At 37.2% G+C, this 20,664-nt stretch overlaps 2 protein-coding genes across 3 annotated transcripts; one reads left to right on the forward strand and one right to left on the reverse strand.

Moving 5' to 3' along the window:
* On the reverse strand, window positions 637-3,860 carry LOC109849089 (RPM1-interacting protein 4-like). The gene is made up of 3 exons (XM_020418882.1): window positions 3,754-3,860; window positions 1,078-1,269; window positions 637-900 (listed from the first exon to the last, which is right to left on the reverse strand). Exons 1-3 carry the CDS (start codon window positions 3,757-3,759, stop codon window positions 856-858), a joined length of 243 nt encoding a protein of 80 aa, XP_020274471.1. The 5' UTR covers window positions 3,760-3,860; the 3' UTR covers window positions 637-855.
* On the forward strand, window positions 13,227-19,922 carry LOC109849098 (poly(A)-specific ribonuclease PARN). 2 transcript variants are annotated; one of them, XM_020418894.1, is made up of 7 exons: window positions 13,227-13,625; window positions 14,441-14,571; window positions 14,917-15,239; window positions 15,870-15,983; window positions 16,581-16,707; window positions 16,784-17,057; window positions 18,918-19,922. In XM_020418894.1, exons 1-7 carry the CDS (start codon window positions 13,285-13,287, stop codon window positions 19,711-19,713), a joined length of 2,106 nt encoding a protein of 701 aa, XP_020274483.1. In that variant the 5' UTR covers window positions 13,227-13,284; the 3' UTR covers window positions 19,714-19,922. The 2 variants fall into 2 exon arrangements, with proteins under 2 accessions (XP_020274483.1, XP_020274491.1); XM_020418902.1 differs by having other exon boundaries at window positions 13,496-13,625; window positions 14,936-15,239.

Consider the following 20,664-nt stretch of genomic DNA (forward strand, 5'->3'; position numbering starts at 1 on the left):
CAAAATATATATTCAATTCGTTCGCTTATCAAATATTCATTTGAATTTGATCATTGATAACTTGTATAATTACACACCTAATGTTATGTTCTAAACCCACTTATCGTTTCCACTTAATACTAATTTTGAGACTTAAATAATCTCAAATTCGTTTCCTAATGAATTATTTGAATTTAATATATATACATCATAATTATTAAGGAATAATTTTTATTTATAAATTTAAACATAGTTTCAAAATCAAAGTTTTTAGCGGAATGAATATACTTTGATATATTCATGGATATTTATCAAAAACAGAGTATATGAGTTCGAATTCAAAAAATTTCCAAATATATTCGGGTTCAAATTCAATAATTTTATAAATACGAACATCTTAGTAATCGATTTGATTCGATTGTTTTACCACCCCTAAGCATTTGACACCAGCAACAGAAAAACAGGATTTTACATGTGCGTCTGCTATCTACATCTCTCTTCTACTATCTCAAAGCATTGAAACCATCTCTTTCCCGGCAAATGAAGTGTGTGGCTGTAAAAAATATTTACACATCAAGGTATATTTCATCTCAAAAAAATACATCCTCGGCCAGCATCAACATCAGGAAAAATCAGCAAAAGTAAACAGTTGGAAAATAGAAAATCCATGAACGAAACAAATAATATAAGACTTAAGGTAACATTATCCATATACACACGAACAGATACATGGAGATAATCCTTGCTCACCGATAACAATCACTCTATCGTCCCACTCAGCACAAATTTAAAGCACAAGACATTCTGGCCAAAATGCTTTCACATTTCTCAGAAATCCTACCAACGGCCTACTTGAGCAAACAACAAGCCTCAAGGTCAAGACTGGGTGGGGCTTGGCTGAATGCAGCAAAGCCATTTTTTCTGCACATGTGAATGTTCGAAATAAGGTAACGATAATAAACTTCTTGTACTGAACTTAAATAAGCTCAGCAGAATGAATGACTCAGTTTATAACTAATTAACTATATATGCTGACATATTTAGCTTATCATGTGGATATCATATGTGCCTAAAAGTAAACAGAACAAGGGGACTTACAGTGTTAGGCTTGGTAGCGAGATAACCTTCCTGTTTACCGGTTGGAAGTTCTGCTGGAGAGTCCGAACCTCCAGTACTCCCGCCTGTCTTCTTTTCATCCCTGGCTTTGTTAAAAATTACAGTGAATCCCTCAGCAGAAGCAGGATCATTCACATCCCATTCCCCAAACTTTGGTAATGGACGACCGTTATCCTGCAAGAACCACACAACATGGCTCAGAATAAAGTATACGCATAACGAAGTTTGAAGCTCAGAAATGCATACAGTGCATTGTTAATCAATTAAATTCTCTTTTTGGTGCGAACAGTGAACAAATTGTGATCTCTTGTTTTTGGAGCTAAATTTGAACAGATTATGATTGTTTGGCAGATGCATGTTGAAAATATGAGAAAGATGGTCTTTAAAAGATATTAGAACTAATTGCTATATATATTTTCAGTTTCATAACAAATTGAGCTACAAACAGCAACTTGGACGAAACATCTGAACAGTTATCCAGCAATATCATTACTTCCAGGATGGAATGACTCAAGTCACACCATAGCATTATTCCGTCAAAATGGGGCCACCTATCCCATAAAATTGACCAAAGAGTTACCAACACTAAGTAAATTCGGCTAAATCCTGACGAAACGATGGGAAAGCAGGGGCTCACCTTAAATCCTAGAAGAAGAGGCAACTGGGGCGCATGGAAGATACTAATCACACAAGTTAAACAATTAAACTCATGCAACTAAGGACCATCATTCAGATTACATAAACAAGGAAAAGGCCTGCATAAAAACACATGATGATAACATGCTAAATGAATCATCCAGAGACGCGACATAAGACAAAGAAACAAAAGGTGCATTACTAACATCAATGAAATTATCCTATGCCTAAAAATAAGAATACATCATTTTAGAAGTGTAGTATAAGTTAGCATGACAAATGCTGTCCAATTCATCAATAAATTTCTTATAATTTTCTATTGCAAACCTAACAAGAGTTTCCACATCAAACGTTGCACTTATTGCAAATTCATATTGATGCAGCTATATATCTGATCAAATTATCTACTGCTTTCTGAAACCATTCTAGATATATTAAACAAATTTCACAATGATACCCGAATTTAAAATCTTCTACCAACCTAATAAACGTATCCTCTTCACCTATTTAATTTCACATATCAGCAAATTCCAGTTCACCAACTTCAGAAAAGATTAAAAGAACCATGTCTATCAAATTGAGCAGTTTTAACATATCAGACAAGTTCCTTCAAAGAATGAAAACCAACTGAAAAAGGAAAAGTATTGTATCGGAGAAAAAATGCATGTTAAGAAAAAAAAACTGATGTCAGGTTTAAGAGTCTGATAAAATCTTATCTAGGCATAAATATGATAAAAATAACAGCCTTATCACATGAGTTTTGGTCCATAGCCAAGCCCTTCAGATGGAAAAAGGCTTTGATTCTTATGATGATTTCATATCAGACAATAATATGTCATGGATGCCCCATTTCAAGCTATCCAATAGATGGGAAAAACAGCCTTCTTGAAAAATGCATGCGGCCAGTCAAAATGCCATATCTTAGAGACTATTTTCAATACATAAACTCTTTGGGAACACCGAACCAAAAAAATTACATCAAGTACACAAAACGCAATCCACGCAGGATTTCTATTTTTAAGAATGTAGGATGGAGCAACAACTTCAGCCATAGATTACATTTGATAAATTGTGCACTAATGCAGCAGACACAAAAAAACATAAAGGAGAGTAATTCTTGACAGATATTTACTAAAGAGCTCTAAAAAATGAAAATAAGAAGAACAAATGATACTGAAAGAAAAAGATACAATAATTGATAAATGAATATAAAAATGAAAAGTTGTAAAAATCTGTGGACAATGTTTCATTTATTTTGGGCTTACAATCCAAATTGACAATTGTTTCTACAATCCAAGAAGTACCCTCAATAAAGTTTAGGCATCATGAGAATACAAGGAAATCACACTACTCAATAGTACTTCTCCCATTCAGGATAAACTTATTTTAGCGGCACGTGTAATTTTTTAGGCTGGTGATGCTTTGTTAATTCTCTGTAGTTCTTCGAATCAATAAAGCACAATACTACATTTTTTTCCAACTAGTATTGTATTCCCTCTGCTAGTTGAATCTACATCAATAAGTACCGATACTCACTAAGGGAAAGACAGCAAAATATCAAAACATAAAAATAGAATCTTTACTTATTACCAACACGAAAGAAATGCTATGATTATTTTCGACATGATTTCCCCAAATTCACTTGGCTACTAAATAATCCAAATACAATAAGGTTGAATTCATCTCAGTCACTTAAAAAAATCTCATATTCAAATAGTATACATTTAATGCCATACTAACAACAATATCATATTTCATATAGCGCAGATTTACAGTATGAGATCTGACAAACATTTGTAAAGACGGAAGTACCCAAATAAACAGAAATCGAGCTGCGAACAAAAAAAATAAATGGGCAAAAAGAAAACCCAAAATAATCTAGTGATTTATTCAACTAAGAGAAAGAGTGACCTATATGGAATTGAATTAATGGGATCAAATATAAAATATATCAAAGAACAGCTAAAAATAACTCAAATTTTGATTGAAATTAAAGATTGAGACAAAGGAATTGGATCTTACCGACATGAATTCCCTCTGAAAGAAGGTGACAGCGAATTTGACGAAGAAAAAAAAGAGGAGAGGAGAGAGTGACTGGAATTGGCGACCCAAAAATGAATTTTTATTTGGAAGAGGGCTATTCTCAGAAAAGACCTTGACTTATTGTTTATTTGCAGATAAGTTAAATTTTAAACTACCACCCAACTTTACACTTATACATATCCTCACTCACTTGTTTTTTCCCACACTTATATATAGCTTAAAGTTTTTAAAATTTTCAATTAAATATCTTTAGCTGCGTAAATGCGAAAATTTCTCATATAAAAACTCCCATGTAAAGTTATATGTTAATTTTAGAACTTTTTAATATTTTTTTGGTTAAATTTACTATTAAAACTGCAGTAGTTTTATTTTAAAATTACTCTAATCTTGTTTTAAAACTATGGTGGTGTTAGATACTTAACAATGGAGTTTTGGATAGGTTATAGAATGTTTAGGGTCTCTCAATCTTCTTTGGTGGCTGATTATTGAACAGAGGACTTGATCTCACACACAAACAATGCGTAAGAGGGTCAGAGTTAAGGTCTCCAAGCATTCCTCCGACAGTCAAGTCGGTATTGATCTTAAGTGGAGGTAATATGAGTATTGTAGGCTTTAGGATAGAAATTGTGTACCTCCATACAATAGGCGATGCGCCTATTTATAGTAGAATCTAAAGGGTATTTGTGTAATTTTGGCTGAGTCCATGCAATTGGCTTAGTCAGCAGGTATTTATAGCTATCGGTATCAGATGATCCGAGTCATTCTCATATTTATTGTGGCGGCGACAAAGGGGCTGCGGTGCCAGCGCGCTCTGATGAGTCATTATAGCTCTAAGGGAGATGTAACTATGGTTTTGACTTTGCATTTAATGTTATAGTGGTTGGCTGTCGGCGAGGGGTTCGAGAAAGACCACCTTTTGTCTTAGCTTTTTGAGGAGGTCAAGAAAATATGCCTTTCGATTCGGCCACTCGGATGAGAGGGCTTTTCAACTCGGCCCAATAAATGATAATGCATGGAGTTGGTTTTAGTAGCAGGGTTCGAGTGAGGACGCCTTTCGACTCGTCCATATAGGAAGAGACCGAGTGATGCGTCCTTCGGCTTGACCTTTATGGAGTCGGGTCAAATCAGTGTATAGTTAATCTAGGACATGTGTCATCTCCTAGGATGAGATTAACACTTACTCATTTCTGTGATACAACACTAGCCCTTTCGCTCGAACTAGGGTGACAGAGTCCGAGTGTAGGATTCTTGTTGTGCGCAGCGAAAATTTCGACAGCACCTCGGCACAACTCGGTGTAACAAGAGAGTAAGATCACAATAGGAATTCCCGTTTCACCAAAAAAACAAGAACCAAAAGCAAAATATCTTAACAAAGTAGGATATCAACTCTTCCTCTCATCAGTTCTAGGACTGACCTGTCGAGGGAACCTAAATAAGTTACTATAAATCACACAAACAGTGAGACAAACGAATTTTACGTAGTTCGGTAAATTACCTACGTCCACGGGGTAAGGAGAGGGGAGATCTACTATTAGAGAGAGAATACAAATAGGGTTTACAATCACAGAACTTAAACCCTCAAACAAGCTCTCAAATCTCACACAAAAGGGATGCCAAAAACCCTCTCAAAGTCAGCACAAAGACTGCACAGAGATCCATGCTCAAAGTCGGCGGCTCCTCTGCTTTTTCACCCCTGCTCGTACTTGTACGAAGCCCTTGCACGACACCCAATCAAACGCAGTTTTTCCCCTCTGCCTACTCTCTTTAACCTAGGGAATCTTTCCTATTTATAGTTGCAAAAACTAAAAAAGTTCAGGCCCAAATAAACAATTTACCCGATTGACTGCTGCTTCTCTCTCACAATCACGTGGGTGTGGCTTTTGGTTGAGTTGTTTCACACACGTGAGTGGGTAGGCCCCCACGTCCGCTCATAATTCTCCACCTCGATGAAGTTTTTTCAAAACTAAGTCGACATCAAAGCAGCCAAATGTCCCACTTATTGCGTCCAGTACGAAGTGGAGTAAATTCCATGACAACGGACTTAATCCACAACAAGTCGGGAACCCGAACGAGAGTCCAAACAATCTCCCCCCATCAAAATCAACTAATCCAAATCGGCTGCATCGTAAAGACTGCCTACGTATCCTCTTACCCAAGGAATCAAGCCTCACGTAGTTCACCCAAATAGTCGTCAACGGCCTTAATAATCACAAATGTGTAACAAGTCTTTACAATGATCAAACTTGTTGCTCGGAATCACCTTTGTGAGCATATCCGTCGGATTATCCTTCGTGTGGACCTTCATAATCTCCATATCGCCATCTTCAAGAACATCACGAATGAAGTGATAACGAACGTCAATGTGTTTCGTCCTCGCATGAAAAATCTGATTCTTCATCAAATAGATAGCACTCATGCTATCACAATAAATAGTGACGGACCACTACGATATACCAAGTTTCTCTAAAAGTCCTCGAAGCCAAATCGTCTCCTTCACAGCCTCCGTAATTGTCATATACTCTGCCTCCGTCGTAGACAAAGCCACCGTAGATTGTTGTTTGTGGGAAAATTTGTACTAAAAAGACAATGAAAGAAAATTGACTTGTATTCTCTCAAAATCAATTACAATTTGGATTCCGATTACAAAAGAGAGGAGAATGATCCGGATTCTCCCCTTTGTTTAAATCTGGGTTCTTCACGGTGGCGATGGAGTGCCTCCCTCGAATGCTCGCGTCGAGTTTGCTCTCCGTTGACGATCCGACGTTTTGATTCACTGGAACATGATCTTCTCCTCACGATTTGACGTTGTGGAGAACTTGCGTGGCAAGTTTTAGAACTCTATGAAAGAGTTGATTTAACCGAAAGTCGGTTATAAGCCAAGGATGAAGAAGATCTTGTTGCCGATCTCCAAAGCTCCAACCGAAGGATGAAGGATCATCTTTTCGCTGCCAAGAAGTTCCAACTGACCGAACCCTGAACTGAATTGATTTTTAGTTATTTATAGGGAATTAAGGGGTGTAATCACCTCCTTAATTCGCTCCTAAATGAGGGGTTTAGTTGCCTCATTAATCGGTTGTAACAACCCACTAAAACCACTCCCCAGATCGTGGGTGATCAGCGGTCTTTTCGTAACCGTATGGGTTGTGTTTGAATGAGTCAAGAGCTTGACCTGCGTTCTGGCATGGATTCTGTGTTTGAACACAGTATTTGGAAGTGCATTCTGCAGCATTGTGAAGTTGCGTTGTGCAGCGATTTGGAGCTGCGTTCTGCGGCTGATTGGAGCTGCGTTTGAGCAACTGTTTGAACTGCGTCTGACAACGATTGGAGTTGCGTCTGGCAGCGGATTAGAGTTGCGTCTGGCAGCGGATTGGAGCTGCGTTCTGCGGTTGATTGTTGAAGCTGCGGTCAGCGGCTGGTTGTTGAAGCTGCGTTCAGCGGCTGATTGGTGAAGCTGCGTTCAGCGGCTGATTGGAGCTGCGTTTGGCAGCGATTGGAGCTGTGTTTTAGCTGTGCTTGGCAGCGATTGGAGCTGTGTTTTGGCTGCGTTCGTGGCTATGAACATGGTACGTCTTGATGCTGGTACGCGAGGAGGACTCCCACGTCTTGGTTTGAAGAGACCGTCGATTTGTAGTCTTCTGTCAGAGCGTTGCAAAGATCGTCGTTTTGTAATCTTTGCTTTAGCCCTTTGATATGTGAGAGTCGTCAGATTGTAACTCTCGATGTTGATTGTGAAGGCTTCTGGAAGTCGTCAGAGTGTAACTTCCATCATTGGTGTTTTGATGGGGATCAACTATCTATTGTGATTTTTTGACAGCCTACAACTGTAAGGTGCATCTCTAACATACCGGCACACGGGTCAAAGTGAACACATACACCATCGTAGACCGGCGCTTATCCAAATCCCCGCATAATCCGAATCAATGTAGCCAATACATAATTGCCCACCTGTAGTGTCCTGCTCATAAATCAAACCAACATTGAGCGTACCTCGAATGTACCTCAAAATCCATCCCACGACGTCCCAATGACCCACTCCTGGATCGTATATGTATATCGAAACCATGCTCACCGCCTGTGATAAATTTGGTCTCGTACATACCATCGCGTACATCAAGCTCTCAACCGCGCTCGCATATGGAGTCTTCGACATCAACTCTCGATCTTTAACTGTCTTCGGTGAAAGATCAGCTGAAAGCTTCAAATAGGCTCCCAATGGTACTATTGTGAGCGGACATGGGGGCCCACCCACTCAGTGGGTGAAACAACTTAACCCAAAGCCACACCCACGTGATTGTGAGAGAGCAACAGCAGTTAATTGGGTAAATTATTTATTTGGGTCTAGACTTTTTCGGTTTCTGCAACTATAAATAGGAAAGATTCCCTAGGTTAAAGAGAGCAGGCAGAGGGGGGAAATTGTGTTTGATTGGGCGGCGTGCAAGGGCTTCGTGCAAGTACGCGCAAGGGCGAAAAAGTAGAGGAGCCGCCGACTTTGAGCATGGATCTCTATGCAGTCTTTGTGCTGACTTTGAGAGGGTTTTTAGCATCCCTTTAATTTTGTGTGAGATTTGAGAGCTTGTTTGAGGGTTTAAGTTGTGTGACTGTAAACCCTATTTGTATTCTGAGGCATATTTATGAGGGGTCATCGATGGTTTGCTATTGATGATACATTCTAACGTCAGAGGAGATCGTTCACCATCGTTCTTTGATTTCTAAGAAGGGATTGCACGACGGTAAAAAAGAGTAGTGCTTTAGTTATTGAGCGGTCGCCTCGAATTCCGAAATCCTTTTCGACCGGTAAGATCTCACCAAGTGTCCTCCTCTTTGCCTATATATACACTGGATCTTTCGAGAGGTCAGTTTTACTTGCTTCAAAACCTTAGAATTTTCTCTACAATCGTGCGATTTCTGATCATCTTTGAAGTTCTCTCCGACAATCTTATAGAAATGGCATCTTTTGCTCTGGTTGTCACTGCTCAGAATGAGGCTCGGACAAATTTGCTTTGGAAGTTCCATTCTAAGGTGCACTCGATGATGCTGAATACTTGCTATGATCGGATTGACATTCCTAGGGTGTTTAAGCTATCAGTGCTAGAGAAGGCCTAATTTGTGTATGATCATAGCGGTAACATCGTTCCAGTGTATATTAAGCACTTAGAGTACGGTTTGCACCTTTCGCTCCACCCTTTCCTTCGCCATATGTTCGAATCTTTGGGGCTCTTGCCTTCTGAGATCAAGCCGAACTCTGTAGCCACACTGGTTGGTTCGTCATTATCTATCATCGAGTGGGTGTTGAGCCGACTCTAGAAATTTTCAGTCATCTGATCAGCGTCAAGGTTGGCAAGAATGAGAGCCACTTCTATTTTCAAAAACCTAGGTGGATTTAACGTGGTCTTGAACCCTCCTACATCGAACAAGTAATGGAAGGAGAATATCATATGGTTATTCGGAGTGGATGCGGTTCTGGCCTCTTCAGCTTGGTCAGAGATCAAGAAATTGTAGGGATCCTATCAGAACCATGTTTATATGAGTGTGATGTTCTATATTATAAATAGAAGAGTTGTAATTCTCAAACTAAGACGGAGTTTGCTAATACATTTTTTAGAGTGCTTTTGCTTATTTTTTTTTCAAGAAGCAGATAATAATGGTGCTTGGTGAATTTTTTTGACATGCTTATTGAAACTGCTTCCACTTTTAAGAGGGTGCTTTTAGTAGCAATACGAGGATGGTTTTAAAAACACCTTTTGCTTTTTTTAGTTTATATATCATATACATCTTTTATCTTTTAATACTAATCATTCAGCAAAGTTCTACCAAACATCCTAATTGTTTTTAAGTAGTTTTTGATATTTGATTATCAAACAACTATTTTTAGAAGCTTATGTAAGTTGCTTCCGTAAGTTATTTTTTAAGCAATTTAGTATAAGCTCAAGCAATACCAAGCTGACCCTAACTCTCTAACCACCACTCATGAATGATATAAATCATCTTTTTCTAGGGGATGTTTTGATAGAATCGTTACTCACTTTAAAATAGCTTTTTAATAGGTTTGACAATAAAGTTGATAAATACTAAGAGTTGAAATGTGCAAAAACTAGCATGTAGCATCACATGAGAACTCTCAAGTAGAAATTCTATTGTTTGTGTGACTGAGGATGCTAAAATGCAAATTACAAAACGTAAGGGTATATGAGTGTTGTTAAAAACAATTGGCGTATATAAATGCGAAGTAGGAGAAATTACAGGGTAGTTAAGTGCAATTAAGCCTTTTTTTTTCCAGTCTGCTAGACCGAGGACTTTATGGGATGAATTGACCACGACTCGATAGACTTTAAACAATCAAAGATTCGGATCAAACTATAATTTAATACGTGCATCATGGATCCATTGAACGTGACCAAGTCTTTCCTTCTTTCCTTTATTATTTTTATAACTGATGTCTAGTTTTGAAGTTAAAATATTTTATAGTTCGAATTCTTTAATTTATCATTGAATTGAGAAAAATTCTCTATAGAAAAAATTAAAACATTCAAATGCAAATGATTTGATGTTCTAAGTTCTAATTTAGAAATGTAAAATTTGGGGTTTAATATACAAGTAATAAGTATTTGGGGACTAAATATCACAAGCTCGTATAAAATTAATTAACTAAGAAGGGGTTTGTCATTTTTTCAGTAGAAACGGAATTAAAACAGGCAATGCAACAAAACAGAGAATAGACAAAGAAGAGAGAAGCAGTTACTCCTAACCGATTGCCATTACAAATACTAGCCGGAGAGTTGTCGAGGATTTGCACAGGCACCAAGGACTCCACTCCAATGTTTGCGAGGGCATTATCCCCCGCAGTTGTCGTCACAAACTTTGGTCTGTTTGGATGGAGGGTAGAGAAGGGAAGGGGAAGGAAATTTTTAGTTTACCTTTGTTTGGGAGTTCCATTTAAAAGAGTAGAGAAGAGGAATGAGAGGGAAAATTGAACTAAAATCTTACCCCCCCAAACCAAATTTGGGAGGTAAAGAAGGAGAAGGGAATGAAGGGAAAAAAATTTCCCTTAGTCATCTCCCAAACACACCATATAAGTATGCACAAGCTTGTAGTCCGAATCTCGTGCTACAAGCTCGCGACAATCTTCAACTAAATGAGGAGGGTATTTTTCTATGTAGCTTTAAATTTTCATATCCCATGCAGGTGAGAGTCCGCATCTAATTGCTTTAAACTTTGCAACAAGGTTACCATACACTCCAGATTTAATGTGAACCCAACAAGCCATAAACCACCTGAATCTCGAACAAGGCCTCTTGCGCCTGCTCGACCCGGATTATTCTTTGAAGCTCCATCCATGTTCAAGTTAACCCAACCATGAGGGGTTTTTTACCCAATAAATATGTCTTTCCACCTTTAAAACAGAATGAGAACGGGTGCTATTAAAAGCTTGCGCCACACTCCTCGCATACAAATACAACAGCCTCTAGGGAGTACAACAGGTCTTCAGCTCCACTGTCCTCAATGTTTGTGCACCGCCAGGAATAAAAAAAAAAGACTATTTTTGAAAAATAATAAGCAAAACCGACCCTTCTAAGAAAATATTAGCAAAATCGACATTTTTTGGCTAAGTGGTCAAAAAAGGTCGATTTTGTAAAATAATGACTTTAAAATACACGGGATTGATAGTCCCGTGTAATTAGTAGTCACTAATTACGGTTACTCTGAAATGGCTGTCTCGTGTACTTGTGCTGAAATGCTTAAAATTTAATCAACGAGAACTAAATACATGGGACTACCAGCCCCGTGTATTTTAAAGCTGAATTTTTGCAAAATCGATCCCTTTTTAAAAAGAGGTTAATTTTACTAATAATTTTACAAAACCATCGATTTTACTAACTACTTTTCAAAAAGAGTCTTTAAAATAAAATAAAAACAAAGAGTTCTCCTCCAAATAAACAACGGAGCTGCACTGAATACAATATTCCAGCTGGTGTTCCAGCCTTGCAGCGCCTCATCTTCCTTCAGGTTGGTATGAAGCCGGTCATCAAAGTCGCTATCAGAGGCTGTGTGTTCTGAAGGTTCTATTAGGCCCCGTTTGGTTGCAAAAGAGAGAGGCTGAAAGCCTGACAAAAGCTGACAAAAATGTCAGCTTTGACAAAAATGTCAGCTTTAAGCCAAAATCACCTCTTAAAAAGGTGATTTTGGTTTAGAGCTGACAAAAATGTTAGCTTTTATCAGAGATTCAGCCTCTCTAGTTGCAACCAAACGGGCCCTTAGCGCATTCGTCATCAATTGCTCTTGTTGAACAAGAAGCCAAAGGAAAGCGACCCCCTTCTTCAGGACACCTCGATTTCCGAACGAAGGCATATACTTCCATACTTCAACATGCTCTAAAATTTGCACATCATAACATGATTTTGTGGAGAATTGGCTATTAGATGTTGCTGACCAAATCAGTTTATCAGGCTTATACAATTAACTGAAGCAAGATTGAAATTTGGGTATCAAAATGCTAAAAGGATGATTTAAAGTGCCAAAGTGGAAATAAGCTACAATAAAATCAAGTCGGGTTTTTTAGATAATTACTCCCTTAAATCTTCAATAACTCGATATTAGCCGCTCAAATCTTTGAAATTACATATTTGTCCCTCAAATCTTATTGTGGCATACAAGTTGATCTTTCCGTTAGATTTCCAAATAAAATTTTAAACCATATTTTGGTTAACTCCTGACAAACATATGCACAATTATAAAATGATTTACATTTTTTAGTTGAAATCAACTAATTTGATCATATGGCACTAGTTTTATAGTTATTTAGTTAATGCAAGGACTTGCAACTTTTGTTGCGGCCAAATTAACCCCAACAAATGTTGCAATTTTTCTCCCAAAAATGTAATCCTATTTGTATTTTCTAACTGACTTATTGCTTATCAAACAATGAAAATAGAAATATTGTTACATTATTTGCTGTTGCAGTTCTATTTCCTATCATACAAACAGCCCCAATGTGAGCCAACTAGATTGACTTAGAAGTAATTTCAAAGCTTTGTGAGGCGATAATGTAATTATTGAAGATTTGAGGGAGTAATATCTAAAAACCCCAATAAAAGTCCCATAAACCCTTCTCCATTGTTAAAAGAAGAAATTTTCTAAACAAACCCATTCATAACTTTTTTCTAAAAATAAACCCTCTTGAGTTTTTTTTACAAAAATCTACCCATTTTTTCTTAATTCGGTGTTTAAATAGTCGGAGTTGCCAACCCTAACTATTTAGTGCTTAGAATGTTAAGGTTTAGGGTTATAATTAGGGGTTTACAACCTCTTAAATAGTCGGGGTTGACAATCCTGACTATTTAGAAACCAGATTAAGATAAAATGAGTCTATTTTTGTAAATAAAACTAAATGAGGTCCATTTTTAGAGAAAAAAAAATAAATGGGTTTATTTAGAAAATTTCTTCTTGTTAAAACCCCTTTCTTTTTTCCCTTCGCCCCTCTCCCCGCGCTCCGAACGGAATGAAGCGGCGGAAATGAGGAAGCCATGGCTTTTCCAAACCCTAACCCTAACCCTAGCTCGCCCCTTCTCATCATCGGCCCCCTCTACCAACGTCGCCGTGAAAAAGGTGACCAAATCCAACTTCGAATCCTCTCTCTCCGATCTCCGAGCTCGAATCAAGGAATGCGACTTCGTGGCCGTCGATCTAGAGATGACCGGAGTAACGAGCGCGCCATGGCGGGAGTCTTTCGAGTTCGATCGGTCCGACGTTAGGTATTTGAAGGTGAAAGATTCGGTCGAAAAGTTCGCCATCGTCCAGGTTGGGGTTTGTCCCTTTCGGTGGGATTCAGCCAAGGGATCGTTCGTCTCTCATCCGTGAGTTTTCCTGATTTCTCTGGTTTTATTTTGGTTGTAAGTGTTTGCTGATTGTAAAAAGTGTCTTTTTTTAATTATGTTTTACTAGGGTTTTAGCTTTGTTTCCCTAAAAAAAATCACATTTTGTGAAAGATATAATTTTTTTTTGGTTATTGCTGTAGTTTCGGGAAAAGATTTTTTGACTTCTGTACATTTGCAATCAAGGAAACTATAAAGCAGTGAAAATACAGCTGAACTGTCAGCCGAAGGCATGCCGTCTTCATGTTCATAGTTTGTTTCCATATACTAACTGTCAGACTGTATTCATACACAAATTTAAGCAATTTAGATAAGCTGACTACATTAAACAGAAAGCATTCAAGATATTGAGATAACTCTAAATTGCAAGTCTATAAGCACCTGATTGACATGTGCAAATGGCATTGTCATAGTTGATGAATCCTAAGGATGAAAAGTTACGAAGAATATGATGGTTGTTATATTCTTGGAGAGGGCCTTTAACAAAGTTGAATGGTGAAAAGGCATATTATGTTACTCTTGCTACCACTTCACTATTTTGATCCAGATGTTTACTCTTCACTTGTATACAGCATATGTTTCTGGAAGATATGCTTATCAAAATCTTGCTTGCTTGTGTTAACTGTCATATAAAAGTAAGAACTTTGGATATCATTGCAGATTGGTATTAAAAAAAAACTTCATATCATCAAACTGATCCTTTACTGTTTATGAGAATTATCTGACAATGGCATGCGGAGAAGTCAGATATTGTTCACACATTGTCAGATATGATTGTATCATATTTCTTTTTGCAGGCATAATTTTTATGTTTTTCCTCGGAAAGAGCTTCAAAGTAAGGATTCCGCATATGAATTTCTTTGTCAGACGACTTCAATGAATTTTCTGGCTAGACACCAATTTGATTTTAATGCATGGATACACGAAGGTGATTACTTATATTTGTGACTTCTTTTTTGGTAAATTTAATTCTTCTCTCTCTCTGCTGCTGCTGCTGCTCTACGTACATGTCTTTTTCTCCGCTTCTGTCTCTTTTTGCTGCTCTACGTACATGTCTTTTTCTCCCCTTCTGTCCCTGGGTGATGTCCATAAGGCATATTAAATATCCTGGTAAATATACCAAAACAGCCAGGCAGAACCAATGGTATAGCAGCTGGATTGTAGCCTCTCTGTGAATCTTAGCCTGGAAAATTTCTTCATTACCCAAGAGTCAAGACATTGTAAAATTTCCCTCTTATATGTTCCTGTATTCACGGCATTTGGTTAATCTCAGGAATATCTTATTTATCCAGAGCACAGGAAGCAGAAGCTCTACAAAAATTATCCTCATCATATGAAGATCGTTTGTCTAATTCTAATCCAGAGGAATGGGTAGAGATACCAACAGGGAGCACATCAGACCTTCTCTTCACCGAGAGAATGAAAATAAGATTCCAAGAATGGCGTGATGGTATAATAAGACATCCCAATGGAGTCTGTCCTTTGGAAGAAAATCCTGATAGCAAGAAATTGCAATTTCAAACAATTTTCTTTAAGATGCGTCCTGCTGTTCAGCTGAATGGATTCAACTCCCACCAACTGAAATTGATTAAACTGGTAATAAGTTTTGTGTTTTACTTTCACTTTTCAATCATTTTTTTACTCTTATAATGTGTAATTCTAATGTAGGAAATGTTCCATCCTTAATGCACTTCTATCTTTTGAAGTACCATCATCAAATGCATAGAACTGTATTCATTTATGGAATCCAATTTAAAGTTTCTTGGTAGCTGAATCGTTCTTTTTTTCTTTTATTACATGTTTATCATTTATTTGCAAGAAATTCTGAGGACAACCTTCATTCAGGATCATGCTTTATGATGATATGTTATGTATCATTTGTCTGCATGTTGCCAAAATCATGATTATGTTTTTGCAAAATTATGATAAATTTGAAACAAACATTTGACCCTAATTAGAAATTTAGATATCATGATATTTTTTATGAGATCATAACTATTAAAGCTGTTACTTTACACGCGAAAAGGGTTTTCTTGATTTGAAATATATGCTGAATGGAGAAAAATCTTGGGATAAATGCTGCAGTTGAAATTTTGGGATAAAGAATATTGTCTTTGTTCTTTATACCAATTTGTTCTATCCAGAAGATTTCTTTGTCTTCTACGACTTTGAAAATTGTTGCTAATAATTTTCTTCTCTTGTATTAAGAGGGTACTTGTGTTGTAGGTACTGAGAAAACACGTCAAGGACCTTGTATATGTGCGTACAGATGATGAAAATAGTTCGCCGCAAAACATTGTTGTGTATGCAGACTCCGAGCAAGATAAATTCTCTCTCATGGTATGAAAGAGAATTATCTTCCCATAACCTTATCAGTGTTGTTCTTATAGTGATCCTAAAATGAACAAAGTGCTGATTTCTTTTATGTTTTTCTATAAACAAAGTTTTTTGAGGAGAATTCCTGATATGTCTGGTAATGGACCAATCATCAGAAGAAATTGGAATTGTTTAATATGGAACTGAAAGATGCCCCCTAGTGCTGGAGTTTAGTGAAGGGAGTTTATTTAGTCTTTTTTAAATCTTTAGGAAATCTAGGCATAACAGTATATCCAATTCTTTTTATGGAGCCTTCTTTTGGTAGACTTGTGTTCTATCTACTGTTGCGCAGGGAATGCAAAAATCCTGCAACTTCACATATTAGAAATATTTGCTGAGATTTCTTTTTTCTGACATAATTATGTCCACCTTTATTTTCAATTGCAGATTATTTCCTGTTATTTTTGAGATCATGTTTTTTAAAACAAAAAAATTCAGTGTTTTAAGCAATCCTCCTAGAAGAGGATCAACTCCAGACCATGACCATACAAGGACATAACTGTAGCTTGTTGGAGTTAAACCGTTAGTTACTAAGAGCTTTGTTTTTTTTTCCCTTCACAGAAAGAGGTCAAGGATGATCATCAGAAAAGCTCAGAAGCAAAAATTGAGTCTTCTGTTGGCTTTCGCCATGTAATTGATATTCTTTCATCTGAGAAAAAATTGATCATCGGTCATAATTGTTTGCTGGGTACGTTCCTTTTGGGATATCTTTTTGACACATGATTTTTTATGCCTATTTAATCGTTTTATTTTATCTAAAACAGATATTGCACATATATGCTGCAAATTTGTTGGACCTCTTCCTTTGTCTATGGGTGATTTTGCATCATTTGTACACAAAGTATTTCCGTACATAGTTGACACCAAGCACCTTATAAGTGCCAGTAATGCAATTCAGTACCTGATGAAGAAAAGCAGCAAGTCATTGTCTTCAGCTTTCTCTCTGTTGTGCCCAAAAATCTCTTCTGCATCTCAAAGTTCTGCTTCCAATTCATATGTCAAAGTTGAGGTTGAAACAAATGAAACATGTGAAACTGGGTATGCTTTAATGCTTTATTTACCTTATATTAATATTTCCAATATGCCTTCTGCGCTTTTGAATATTCTGTGTCATCTCATTCTTGTAGTGTGTTCCTGGTTGTATGATTCGAAGCCACTGAATTTCATTACTTTCGAGTAGTGTTAGAAAGGAAGTAATTATATGGTCAATTATTACATTTAGATTTTAGAAGGCATAAATGGTTTTCTTTTCCTTTGAAAAAATTATCTCACCTGATAACATGGTCATGTATTATATTTAGATTTTAGAAGGCATAAATGGTTTTCCTTTCTTTTGAAAAAATTATCTCACCAACAAAAATATTGTGTTAAAATCTTTTTAAACTTTCTATAAACTGTGCAACACAAGTTGTGAGAGAGGCTGAAAGGAACAAGCGTGTGAGATAGGCTGAAAGGAACAAGTGTTAAAGTTTCTTTGGTGGAGGAAGCTGCATGATTTTCTTCCTTGCTCTTGATCAGTTTACAGAAAGAGAAGCTTCTCAATTGTGGGTTATTTTGAATACAACATTAGATTTTTTGTAAATGGTCAGAAGATGTTCCACAGCAGGTCTAGTGATGAGCATAACATTCTTATGGTTCATGATAATGGGGCTGGGTGATTAGCGGTTATGAGCAAAGAAGCTCTATTTTATCAAAGATAACCTGAGTTCCCTTTTTTATAGATCAACTTGAAAACCGGTAAATATGAACTATTTATATATATATATATATATATATATATATATATATATATATATATATATATATTCTAAAACCCCAACACACCAAGTTTGGGGTGAACCCGTCGTCGTTTGACCCTTCATCCACACGTATCAATTTTAACGGTTTTGAATGAATAGAACTTTTCACATGGCTCGATGGAGGGTCAAACGACGACGGATTCACCCCAAACTTGGTGTGTTGGGGTTTTAGAATATGTAGATCAAGTTCAACGGAACGGATCATCCATAATGTCGCTCAATCATGTGAGTTTAGAGGCGTCAAGGAGGAAATCCCCTCCTATGACAAGGATACTCATTAATCTCTCTCTCTCTATATATATATACATACATATATATATCCCTCATCCTTTTTTGTTTTGATAAATATCTGGACCTTCATTTCATCTCTGGAGTTTTGACATCTCTCTCCTCCGTTTACAAAATGTAAGTAGCTCCTTCGTTGCTATGTGGGTGTTTTTATGTTTCTGAAATTTATTTATTAAGTAAAGAACTTGGATTAATCTTAATAAAATTCCAACTTTATTGCTACTTCATGGAATAGTAGGCATGTGATTTAGGTAAGAAACAAGTGATGTATATATGATTTATACTATCTATTAGAATGTTCTATCCTTGTGTCATTGTCATCTCCTAGCTCTTGACGTTTTCTGTATCTTACAGTCTGTATGATATCATTTTGACATGTATATCCATCTTAGCTTGGATCTTTAGAAGCTAATGGCTAACAGAATGAATACAGTGCGCATGGCAAGCCATTCAATAGAGTGCTTATGGCTTATGGCAAGCCATTAAAGAATATACCCATTAGCATCCAAGACCTTGGTAATAAGTGGCATGTTTTCCTCGGTGCATAGATCTCTTATTTCCTATTTGAAAATATTGAAAGCCGTCCCTGTAGAAGACAACACTCTCTTTACATTTGGCAACTAGTGATTAGTGTCATATCTGTTAATGCACAGCATGGTCTATGCAATAACTCTTTATGAAAACTTGTACATATGGCTAAGAACTTGGTTTTTCTTCAACATTAAGTAGTCATAAGTCTCATAACTGTATCTATGGCTAAAGGACATGGTTTTTTAACTATGCTTTTTTTCTGCACGTGGTTTTAATACAGATTGTCTTGTTGGAACTCGGGTGCAAAGCATGAAGCCGGCTATGATGCATTTATGACTGGATGCGTTTTTGCTCAGGCATGCAGTCTCTTAGGCATCAAATTTGAAACCAACTCACCAACAATTGACTTTACAAGAAATGAGAAGCTCCAGCACCACATCAATCTTCTATATCCTAGCTGGAACAGTGGAACAGTGATTAATCTAAGTACCGGTGTTGAGGCTCCAGAGTTGGGTTATAAGCGTAAATATCCTACAATAGTATTTTCCAACATTGTCCTAGTCTGGGGATTCCTCTCCAAGCTCGCACCGAAGGATTTGAAGGATTGCATCTCTAAAGTGTTTGGTGCTGATTCAGTTACGTCGGTATTTTTCCTGGACTCAACTGCTGCACTTGTCCAGTTCAGCAAAGAGGAATTTGTGAATGATTTCTTGATCTTGAAGGACACCTTGGAAAAAAATGATGATGCAATAGCAGTGTTGCATCCTCTTGCAAAGCTTCTAGAAGGTGGTAACACTCGAGCTGCTGGCTATGAAACTTATAAGGAGATCTGTGGTGCTTCTGCTTCAAAAGTTTTGTTTGCTGATCAAGCTGAAGCAATAGGAATCAGATGGAAGACCAAGATAGACCGTGTTAATGAGGAAGCGAAAGATGTAGATGAGTACTCTGATGTCAAACAGCGCAATGAAAGGAAAACTGATAAAGAAAAAAGCAATCACCAAATATCTTACGACGACGTCTTGAGTTCTTTGCGTGCTTCAAAACCATTGTGTGGGAAACATGTGAAAAACACATAATAAAATTTGTGGGCATGATTATTTCTAAATAGATCGTTTCCTTTTGATAATTAGGTTGTATTAGCATGAAAGAGCTTGCTTTAAAGGTATAAGATGTTTTCCCCAGGGTCCTTTACCGCACTTCTGTAGTCATGCCAGACGCTGCACTTGTTGTACCCTATTTGTAAGTTATGCTGATGAAATTTCTGGTTTAGATGTTGAAATTTTCACTAGTTGTGCTCGATTCATACGCGATTATGCTGATGAAATTTCTGGTTTAGATGTAGAAATTTTCACTAGTTGTGCTCGATTCATACGCGATTATGCTGATGAAATTTCTGGTTTTAGACGATTTTAGAAAGGGGGAAATTACACTAGACCCCCAAGAACTTTCGGTGAAGTAAACCCCAAAACTTCTAAAATCAAACTAAATTCCTGGCAACCATAGGAATTGCAGCAAACTCCTGATAAGTTTTCGCTTTTTGCAGATAATCCCATGACGTAAGTCCACATTTTGCATTGGCGGCACATTTTACATCCTAAATGATTAACATCATCATGGAGTTTAGTGCGGGTTTAGAAGTTTTTGGGAGGTTAATTTACTGCAAAATGTTGGAAAGTTCATGAGAATTTAGTGTAATTTACCCGGACACGGGCAAGCGTGGCAAATGATGTTTAGCAAAAGGACGACATTTGCTAATATACTTCAGAAATTCTATTTCACAATTTTGTGAGCTCTTCTGTTAACGGACCCTAGTCGACGGTTAATCTGCTATTTTCAGCTTATTATTAATTTTTTTAAACTCTAATTTCTCCCTCATTAGTTGGCCTCCGTTGACTAATTATTCAACCCCACTAGAGCCCACCCCCCAGAGACTCAACCAACCTTGACCCCCATCAAACCATTTATCAAACGCACAGATCCCAGCCACGTGTCCTTTATAACCGTCCACCCTGTCACGTTATTTCCAG

This window comes from Asparagus officinalis, chromosome 1 (genome assembly GCF_001876935.1).
Source record: "Asparagus officinalis chromosome 1, Aspof.V1, whole genome shotgun sequence".
In the NCBI taxonomy this organism is placed as follows: Eukaryota; Viridiplantae; Streptophyta; class Magnoliopsida; order Asparagales; family Asparagaceae; genus Asparagus; species Asparagus officinalis.